The sequence below is a fragment of the Pseudochaenichthys georgianus genome, chromosome 1, assembly GCF_902827115.2.
Source record: "Pseudochaenichthys georgianus chromosome 1, fPseGeo1.2, whole genome shotgun sequence".
Taxonomy (NCBI): domain Eukaryota; kingdom Metazoa; phylum Chordata; class Actinopteri; order Perciformes; family Channichthyidae; genus Pseudochaenichthys; species Pseudochaenichthys georgianus.
In genome coordinates, this window is record NC_047503.1 from 42,700,946 (window position 1) to 42,712,111 (window position 11,166).

At 40.9% G+C, this 11,166-nt stretch overlaps 1 protein-coding gene across 2 annotated transcripts in view; it reads right to left on the minus strand.

Annotated features, from left to right (window-relative positions):
• The window catches only part of LOC117450058 (protein jagged-1a-like), a 38,494-nt gene extending 31,835 nt beyond the window's left edge, over positions 1-6,659 (minus strand). For both annotated transcript variants that reach the window (XM_034088062.2, XM_034088052.2), the window contains exons 1-2: positions 5,972-6,659; positions 3,062-3,367 (exon numbers count right to left, since the gene is read on the minus strand). In XM_034088062.2, coding sequence (XP_033943953.1) covers positions 3,062-3,367; positions 5,972-6,034 — 369 coding nt within the window. In that variant the 5' untranslated portion in view covers positions 6,035-6,659. The remainder of the gene's footprint in view (positions 1-3,061; positions 3,368-5,971) is intronic.
• Positions 6,660-11,166: the final 4,507 nt, after the last annotated feature.

The following is an 11,166-nucleotide window of genomic DNA, read 5'->3' on the forward strand; positions in this document are numbered from 1 at the left end:
CTCCACACAGAGCGTCATGCCTCTCGTGTACCAAAGAGCTGTTTACCTCGACGCCACATAACTGTCACTAAAGCAGAACCGAGCTAACGTGCCAGAGCTGTGACAGAAAACCCTCAACAACTCTTGCCACATCCTTGCGTCACCTCGCTGGCTGACACAGGATCTGGGCGTCGGCCTGATGACCCCGCAGGAAAAATAAACGTGTTGTCCACCAAACATAGTGGGTGGCACCTCAAAAACACTTCGATAATTAGATTTGAAGACGAGAACAGGAACATGACAGCTGCCAACAGGTTCCACTCACTTATGCCAAAACATCTACCAGCATTCGACTGTTGGCGATTTCCCATCACTCCCCGTCCCTTTGATTGTTTGATTGAAGAGGTGGAACTGCTTTCACTGGCTGGAGACTCAGTGTGGGAAAATACTTTGTGAGCATTCAGAGCCAGGCGACATGTGGAGGCAGGTCCGGGCAGAGAGGAGGAGGAGGAGCGCTCAAACTAAAACACTTCCTCTATTTATGTTGTGTTTGGGATTTTATCTGACGCCTCAATCTCGCCAAATGACAACATGAGAAGAACATTTTAGACGCAGGTTATTAATAAAGCTAGAACATTTAAGACTTTTGAGGGGATACTACTTTAAAAACATTTAAGATGTCACTCAATCTGTAAATAACAACTATTTCCATGTTTCAGTATCATAATTGTTTTGTTCTGACAAAACACTTTATCCATCAAATGTATCCATTACACATTTCCAGAGGTGACGTTACTTTGTCCGACCAACAGATCAAAACTAGACAAATATTCAGTTTAATATGATAATACAATAAGATAAGAAAATAAAACAACAAGCCCTCACAGTAGAGAAGCAGAATGACTATTTTTAGTATATATTTATATTTAAAAACAGTCATTATGTACCTAAAAGGAATTATGGACTACATGTTTCTGTTACTGAACTAAAAAATCAATAGTGTGGTTGAATCAAATAAACCCGTTTCCATCACAAATTAGTTAAAATGTGTAGTTTCATTCTTTTATAAAATATTAATATATCTTCACACCTAGTCAGATTATCCTCAAACCTTTGAAATGTAATCTACCCGAGAGCATGACACCTGGTCTCTTTGGTGACCTCCTGACCTTTCCTCTTGCACTAACTGGAGGCAGAAGTTCCCCTCATGCAGAGGAAGCTTATATCAATGTCTTAAGAACAAACTGTCTGTTCCCATGCTTTGCCTAGGTTTGACATAAAGAATGTGCTTGTAGTGAAGTTGGCTCCAGGTGGGTCAACAGCACAGAGACAGTAGGGGAGATTTCAGTCTGCATCAATGCTGCATCACTAACTTTGCGCTGGTTGCCGTTTTACTAACCCACCTCCACTACTGTCTCTCTTGCGGTGGATACATTGTTCCCAAATCCCATCCCTCCGCCCCCAGCATTGTCCCATAAGCCCGGCTGCAGCCCAGCAATGGTCCTGCCCATTGTTCCCATAGTGCTCTGCTGATATAACCCAAAGAAAAAGCACAGAAAGAAACAAAAAGGATGAAGCTGAGATCAGCATCAGAAAGGCTGAGACACCGAAAAAAGGGTTTAAAAAATGCTAAATGACAAGATAGGAGTAGGGAAAGGATTTAAAAAAACACAAGGGCTGTAAATTAAAAAGAGAAAGGGGAATGACTGAGCAAACCAGGGACTCTCGGATGAAATGCCGCAGATTTGGCACGACTTTCCACATGCTAAGCTGCAATCAGAGCTCCAATAAACACGACTGACGCATGCAGAGAGGCGGTTTTGTTTCGTTCTGCCAGTTTATACAAAAAGAAAAAAGGGAACAACAAAATCAGAAACCTCATTCTGCCCGACGACTGCTTCGTTTAACATGTCAGTAACCAGGGTCAACAGCAGGAATGTCCTACAGCCGGCCAAAAACTAGCCTTTATCCCCCGCCACGCTGAGAGGTCAGGGGATAACCACCACAACAACGCAGGGAAGAAAGGAGTAGGTGCCCTCGGCTCGCCTGTGTATTATCCTCAATGCAGCGCCGCAACCAGAGCAGTTTGCCCTCATTTGTAGTTCCAGGCAGGAAACCACAGCAGCCACTGATGAGCACATGAAACCCAGCCAGTGTCTGCTGAGGGGGCACCACAGGGATCTGGACTTAAACCAGAACAACTCTGAGGAGGATCAGAGAAAGAAACTAGCCAGCTCCATATTTGCTTTTAGTTCCCACCGGGACAATACACGGGAGATAGAAATAAAACCTCCCTTAGGAGCTCATAACGATCAGTCAAACCAGCAGATTGATGACTCAGGATTCCGGTATCAAAAGGGCAAATGAAATAATGAAATTCAGTTTTAGCTGAAGGTGTACGCATCTAGTTGGTATCAATAGAAAGGCTTAAGGTGTTCAGGTAACAGTTTGAAGGAAAATTCTCAAAGCAGAGGAGGCTAATAAATGTTTCAGACTTATTCATCTTTCAACATGATAACTCTTTAAGGAAGGACAAAAACACTTATTTGCACTGTAGAACTTTTTCTAACAACTTCAATCCACATTTCAAGTCTACTGACCTTTAAAGTCCCAACAAGTGTTCCGTCTGTCGTCAAAACTATTCCCAGCTGTGGGACTAGTAAAGGATTATCCGATCTTATCTTGTGACGGTGACATATCAGAGAGATACTGATGCTTTCCCTGACTCACCGTCCGCCTATGCTGCAGATCTGATAAAGAAAGGAATCTAGAAAAATAATCTAAATAAAGAAGTAGACCTTAAATTGCCTCAGCTGAAGGCAAACTATTTAATACCTTCAAAAATGTCCTTTCCGTTTGACTGATGAGCGGAAACTTCATCAGTCAAACAGCAGAAACTGAATGAACACCGGAAACACAGCACATCTGTCTGAGAACTGATCGTCACATCCTGATGTTGATTCAGTTCTGATCCAAGTCTTTAGTCCAACAACTGAACATCTGGCTGACGAAGCAACAAAACATGTCCACAACCAAACTTTCTCAGACACAAAAAATGAAACATCCAAGCAAAAAGACTCACCGGCCAAGCGAAGCTGAACGGCAGCACGATCCTGGCTCTGGCGTTGCTCTTGGCGTTGCGTAAAGAAAAGTTATTTCCACCGAGCACGGGGGTGGAGGCGGTGCCGAAGCTGCAGGGCCCGGCCGAGGAGATCTTCAGCTGGTACTCCTTCAGACACACCCGGAAGTAGGTGTCGCATTCGTCCGCCGAGCATCGTCGTTCCGTCACGTCCCGGGGTCCGTCGCAGCAGGCGCCGGTCTGCAGCTGACCGTTAACGTTCTGCATCGACAAAATCTGGAGCTCAAAGTGTCCCGAAGCTGAAGAAACCTGCAGAGAAACGGACAGGTGAGTTCAGAGGGAGGGAAGAATGGAGGCAACAAGTCTTTGAAAGTCCTCATTGGTCCAATTAGTTCTAAGAAACCATGAACCATCGTCAAGATCGACATGGGACTAAAGAAAGGTCCAGTTCTATAGATTCTGCTGATCTCAGGTCTTTGTGTTAAACACCCAGAATCTTGTGTTCGTCTCTTGATTAGATTTGCGGTAATGTCTAAACCAACTAATTCAAATCTTCACTTGAACTGGAGCCGACGGTCCTTGGGTCCCTTTTGGATCTGGTGTCTTTTGTTAAGAAAATATATTTATCCACGTCGGGTTTAGTAAGGTTCCTGATTCAGTCTGAAGCGTTGGCCCAGTGAAGACATCTACTCTGCCCACGTGTTCAACTTCACTCGTATCTTGCAAAGAGATGCAGAAATATCTTGATGCAGATATTGGATAAAAGATGATTTTTATTTTACTCAAATAGCTAGATAGGGTTTCGGTAACAAATGGGCCAACTTGATATTGGAAACTATTTACATACATATATATTATGTTGATTAAGCTGTGATAAAAAGCTAGGAGAGCCATGGGAGAGTCAAGCCCGCACACAGTGAGTCATACAGGTAACCTAACGCCACTATCAGACTGGTATTCAAAAAACAAGTCAGAACGGGGGATCCATCATTTTGAAATATCCAAAATCCTAACCAACTTTAACTACCACGGATGAAGGCGAGTAGCAAAACTGTATGATGGGAACTCCGAAGAAGTCCTTTTCATTTTTAAACTCAGATTTTTCTCCTCAAATCCCCTCCTGAAACAGATCCAAACTGATCGGAGGAAATCATTACAGGCTGCTGAGTACTCCTCTGCATGACAGGTTAACATGTGTACAACATTGTTGATTGGCCCTAAAAGTTGCAAGACAATCTCATATTCTTAAATGGTTGCAGCTCTTCATTTAAGCTAAATTATGTCTTATACAACCATTACCCCAAAATACACCGTGAAATATTAAACTCTGGGTTTTCCCCTAGAATTTCACTAGTTTGAACAACGATAAGCCAAAATCAATCAATCAATGTTTATTTATATAGCCCAATATCTCAGTGGACTTCACAGTTTGTACAGAATATCAGTATGACAATACGACACCCTCTGTCCTCAGACCCTCACATCGTACAGGGAAAAACTTCCGGAGAAAACCCACAGTTTAAAGGGAACATGGGAGAAACCTCAGGGAGAGCAACAGAGGAGGGACCCCTCTCCCAGGACGGACAGACGTGCAATAGATGCCGTGTGCAAATCGAAGAGATAATACATTTGCAACATAGGTAGTCCAAATGTTTGGAAACGCATGTGTGTATAATAGGAAGATGAATCCACGAGGATATCGAGGAAAACGTGAAGCTGTAGAAGAAAGCAGGCATGGAGACAAAACTATCCACTAACTAATCCATGTGTTGATCGACAGTAAATCGAGCATTCATTTCTGACTCCAAACTCCATTTGCATATTGTTGTTGTTTTAGAGGCAGCCTTGCAGAAAAAGATGGAAATAATTCCACCTGGATGTTTTTTCGTAACAAGCTCTAAACGCCAGCTACATGTTCTGTACTGGAAGTTTTTAAAGTGTACAAATAACCAATGAGAAGAAAAGCAAACTTTATAAAGACAGGTGAAAGCACATAAAGTCGCTGAATGAGTTGTGGTGTCACAGAGTTCAACTGCTGCAGGAAACACTGCTCTCGATACTTTTACTTTACGACTTCAGTGTTCACCCGCAGCAGCCCACATTGAAAACTGATTACCATAAAGGAGAAGAAGGATTATGATGAAGAAAAACAAAGTCAATGTTAGTCTAATGATTGATTTTAACAACAGTTTGTGGCCAGTGCAAAGCATGAGCCCAAAAAGAGAGTGCATGTGATCCCGAGCTGACCAAAAACAAATGGAATGTATATCCTTGTGGAGCAAGAGTCCCATAAAGAATGATTTATCGATGCACACAACCGTAAATGTGAATTATTGGTCCTTTAAATGCTGTAATTACAGCCTCATCTTAAATGTTAAACTCCTGAATCACTGATATCAGAGAAGACTGAAGAAATGGTGTGGGGTTTGTTACCCCTTAAAGTCGCTTTTTTCGAGCACAGGACAATTTAATGTGAATTTTAAGAATTTGTTTTGGTAATTCATTTTTATATTAAAGGATTGACTGTTTTCTGAGAGCTACACCACAAATTGCACATACTTTCAAATCCAAATAAAGTGAGGATTTATCATGATATTCCTATAAGAGCCGACTTAAGAGCATTTAGGATATTTAGTAACTAAATGCAGCTCTTTGTGTCTTAAATGTTAGTTTCTCCAGGCACGTGTCATCTTAATATCAATACATTTGATAATGCAAAATACGTTTGAAATGTAAAGAGTCCAGCAAATTTCTACTGGACACGACTTTCTCGAACTTGGTGGAAAGTACTGATTTATGAGGATGTCAGGAAGATAAATCAACATAATTTCATCCAGAACATGAAGATTTGTTTGGTTGCATTGGTCAAAACCTAGCCAGTTGCTGTTTAAATATGACTCGAGTCTGGGGTACCTGTATGCGGGCAGAGAGCAGCAGGGTCTGCAGGAAGAGGACCGAGCTCCGCGTCACAGTCATGCCGGTGGTTGGGTGCTGCTTTCGGCTGTCGGTGCTCAGTGACGACCCGTCCACACTACAGCTTCGACAGCTTCAAAAATGGTTTCCAACGCGTCTGCCCATTCACTTTGAATGGGGTGAAATCACTTTTCGCCGAACTGCATTGTGGGAAGCAGAGCGGAGCTTTTCCTGGCGTTTCAGGCTGCAAAAGTTGAGCAATGTTCAACTTTTGAAGCTTCTGAAGCTTTCAGTGGAAGCGTCAGCCAATCAAATCATATGCCAGTACAAGCTCTAGCCAACCAAACCGCTGCTTGTGTGCCAGGGGCGGGAGATTCATGTGATTGGTTGTCGGTCGAGCTTCAGACACGCCCAGCTCCAAGCTTTTTTTGAAGCTGAATTGTGGACGGGCCGTGGAGTCGGTGCGTCCCTCCACTCCGGGTGTATTCCGCTCCAGATGGGACATGCACAGCTTTACTTCCCAGAAAAAACCTCCACAAATTCCTGACAGAAAATATGCGTCCCTCGTCCTTCCTGGAAGAGAACCTTTTGTCTGCTATTGTCCTGCTTTTTATGTTTTTGTATCACCACTAAACGCAGTAGGAAACCGACTTGTCTGCAGCTGAAGCGCGGACAGCACTTTGATGCGTTCCGAGGAAGGCTGGGTAATATCCACCAGAAGGGTGCGGGGCTTATTATAGACCACACCCCCTGGTGCATATGAATGAGCAGCGGTTTGTTTACAGTCAGTTCACATGGAGGTGCAGAAGTGCCTTCACACATGGAGTCCAAAAACCCCCAAAGCTGACATGAGAGGGCTTTATCGTCCGAATGATAATTCTAGAAACCGAAGAAGAAAGTAAAGATGACTGTTTCAGTTATTTTTCAAATACGGACCCTACTTCTCACATTTCTGTCACACTTCGTCAGTAATGTTGGTGTCGTGCTGCTACCTGTACGGTGGCTCTGAAGGATCAAAAACAGCTAGATTTGAACTGAAACCAAAGGATTTTCTTTAAGTTTAGCACCTTATATTTGTATTATAAGCTCCAAAGTGCTGGAAAAAAATAAATGTGTTGTATTAGTATGTGATGTCTTTTTGCGACTTAAATGTGTGGACAATAAAATGTTGCGGGTTTGTTTGATGCATCTTTGTTTTGATGATATATGAAGTGGATATTTTGTAGGTGGATATACATTAAACTAAAACTTTAGGGGCTTCTTCATAAATTCTAAACCAAATATATATATAATAAACTGTTCACAAAAGCATATTATCTGACGTGCCCAAAATAAAACTATAGCTTTTTTGGGACCGTTAAACATAAAAAAAATCCTAATTTCAATGCTCTGTGTAAAGTAAATAACTTTCAAAATGAAAGCCCTTAGTGATGTCACAAGTCATTTACAGATTCCTGCAGTTACTGTCAAAATAACCACCTGATGATCTCAATTTACATCCACCACCTTCATCACTACCACAATCACCCTCATCATCATCATCTAGGTTTAACCTCATTTCAATTAATCCACTTTTACGTGTTTTGACATTTTATTTTCCTAATTTTGGACTTTCTTAGTTGTGCAAAAATCTCAATGTATTTCTGATCATGTAGAGCAAACTCAAGGCCCGGGGGCCAAATCCGGCCCGCGACTTCATTTCATGTGGCCCCACAAGAGCTTGCAAAAAATATGATATGTGTATTATACGGTTACATGCTGCTTTACAGAAGCGTGTTGCCCATACGTGGAGCACAATGCATCTCAAATATGACTTTTTTCTCAAAATATGCCTTTTTTCTCAGAATTTGCCTTTTTTCCAGAATGTGGCTTTTCTTTTTAAATCATTTTGTGATATTCTCACTGAATTATTTGCTAGACTTCTGCTTTCAGACGTAGTTAATTATAAACGTATTCCCCTATCTGATAATAATCCAATGCAGAGGCAATAATGTAATATAATACATTATTTTATATATTAAATATATATAAATGTATTTTTATATAGTCTTAAAGTTACAACCGGCCCTTTGAGTGCAACAATAATGCTGATGTGGCCCGCGATGAAATTCAGTTTGACGACCCTGATGTATGTTTAAAATCATGTTTAAAAGCAATAGACAGTAAAACACACACAGAATAGTACATTTTCAAATATCTTATTTCATATTTAAATCTTTTTTGTATTTATTAGAAAATACACAAAGACAGCACAACAAGGAGATGACTAAACATGTGGATAAAGGTACAAGTGTGATGAAAAATGGATGTAAAAGATGTTCCTCATTGACAGAAATGCACACTGTACACTAGAAAACGTGAGATAAGGAGAAAAGATGATATGCATCTTATGCGAAATATGTAATGTTGGGAGTGGAGGAATGAAAGGAGGCAGTGGAGGAAGGGGAGGGAGGGAGAGGGGCGGATGGGAGGAGGGAGAGGAGGTTGATGTTTCTTCATGAAATGGAGCCTGAGCGACAGAACAAAGGTAGCCTCCTCTTTATTCTCAAATTAGAGCAGCTGGGCTCTTTTCCCTGAGGAGCCCCATGAATAGCTTATTGGACTGTTGTCACTGAAAGAGAGACAAAACACTCCCCCCCCCTCCTCCTCCCTCACCCTAAACACCAGCCCCGCCCCCAATCCTCTCTTTCTGCCTCCCCCGACATCCCATAGAAAATCACGAGGACTTTCTCTGCAGACCGGCTGACATTTTGTGAGGATGCTCTTTGCAAAAAATGATCCATGTTTTATTGCTCACGCTTGTGTCCATGTCTGCAGATTGGAGCATAATGGTTCATTAAGTACATTCATAAATATCATGAAGCTAAATCTCATACATTGCATGTTTTTTGTCTCTGAATGCTGACAATGAACTGATGTGCAAGAAATGAAGTCTGAATACAAATCTAAATGTTTCCTCTTGAAACAAACATGAATGAACCCACAAACACACGTTCAACTTTGTATTAGTAAATCCACCTGCTACAAATAAATTGAGTTATTTAATAAACCAAGTATCCTTAAGAATATCAAACATACAATATCACTCAAAATAAAGACCCAAACGGATGAAGGCAGTGCTGTGTCTAGTGAAGACCCAACATACATGGTTTCCTTCTGGTCGTCCCTAAATCAAGGTTGGAGCAGCGAGGAGACTTTTCTGCTGCAGCTCCGATATTATGGAAGGAATTGCCCCTCCAGGTTAGACTTGCTCCAACTCTGCCTGTTTTTAAATCTCGTTTAAAAACCTACTTCTTTTCCGTGGCATTTACAGACCAGGTGACACGAGTGCTTTTACATTTGGGTTTTTATCGTACTAGTTTTGTATTGTTTTTACGTCATGTGAGAGAGTTTTTCAGTCTGTGGCTTCTGATCTGGTTTCATTGCCTCGTGTTTTACATTTGTTTCATGTCCCGTCTGTTTTTCATGTATTTATGCTGTGTTTGTATACAGTTGTTGATGTACAGCACTTTGTTCAACTCGGTTGTTTTTAAATGTGCTGTAGAAATAAAATGGATTGGATTGGATGGCACCATTCAATCTTTTCTCAAAGCATGTGAGATAGCAGGAAAAGCAATTAACGAGATGTTTGAATGTTGCCTTAACTCGAGTGTTGGTATTAAATTGGAACTAAGATAATAAGAAACGTGCAAGAAAACTGTTGTATTTGTGTAAGATTTGATGACCATAATTGGGGGATTTAGGACTTGGAATAAGGTGTACGAGTCCATCATATTAACCATATCAGGGAGGGGTTCCTGTAATGACTGACTAAGAAGCCTTTGAAAATGTCACCCACCAGTTGGCCTACAGGTTACACCCACTCCACATTCCTTATATCCACTTGAAATGTGAATCACACTTTTACTTTTTCTGTATTCCCGTGGGAACGGTTTACCTGGCGTGTCGATCATGTTGTGAGTCACAATCGAGAGCTGACAACATTTTGGTAATTAGTTACCGGTATGCTTTTACGTGTTTTACTTTGTTTGTCCATTTTGTACTTTGCTCAAACATGTATTTCTTTCCCGGCCGTGTAAGTAAAACAAAACACGGAAATATGCCGTATCTTATGCCTTTCATCCAAGTATTTTTATTTATTTGTAAGTGAATGAGAGGAGAAAAACTAATTAATTAAGTACATTTAAAAATAGTAACAAAAAACATAAATAATAATTATAAAAAATAGCCAAAAATAATTCTAAATCTATTAAGTTGAAAATCTATTTAAATTCATAAGGCTATTTCTTTTTGTTATTTTTACTCAGTTTTTTTTGGACAACACTAAAGCTTTCTGGCACAGAGGGTGAAGATGTATGAGACTTTCACAAACACACAGCACTTGTTTGTAGATATAATAGTATGTGATATGAAAAGGGGACAATATCACCGACTTATCCTGTTAAATAAACCATAATGCATTTAAGGAGTGGTAGGAAATGTTAGAGTTGACCCGACTGTGTTCAGCTCGCTGCGGTGAAAACAGAGAGGCATCCAGAGCCGCCGGCTGCTGACGAATCTTTGTGGTTGTTCGAGGAGTTTGTTTCGAAACACCGGTTTCCTCCCCACGCCGTCGACCTGGAGGTCAGAGAGAGAGGAGAGAGTGGGAAGATTTCACATAGAAGGAGGAGCAGAGCTTATTCATTCCTCGTAAAGTGGGATTATACTACAACTACTGTCCTATCCGGGAAGACATACGGGGAGGGAGACAGCTGGACGATATTCACCTCGTTGACCTCCCTAATTACAATTAGAAAAAGGTCCAGGGTCAAAGGCGGAGGTGGAAGAATACTCATGTCTTGTACTTATATCAAATACTCAAGTAAAGTACTAGTATCTCAAGATTGTACTTCATTACTTGAGTAAATGTAAGTTGTTTTATCCCATGGTCAAATACACTTTTTCACACAATGACGTAAAAGTGTTAATACAGATAATAGACTAAAAAAACAAAAAAAATAAGCACTAATAAATCAAAGTGTGTCAAAACAAATTAAGAAGTCAATGTGAAAGACTTAAAAAATAAAGTATGCACACTAGCTAATGCCCACATAAACTGGATTTAATTACCACCAGCGACGCTCTTAGGATGAGCTCAATGCTGAAAGGTCATTGGTTGCAAATTAAAATAGGCTCTTTGGAGAATAACCAAGTGT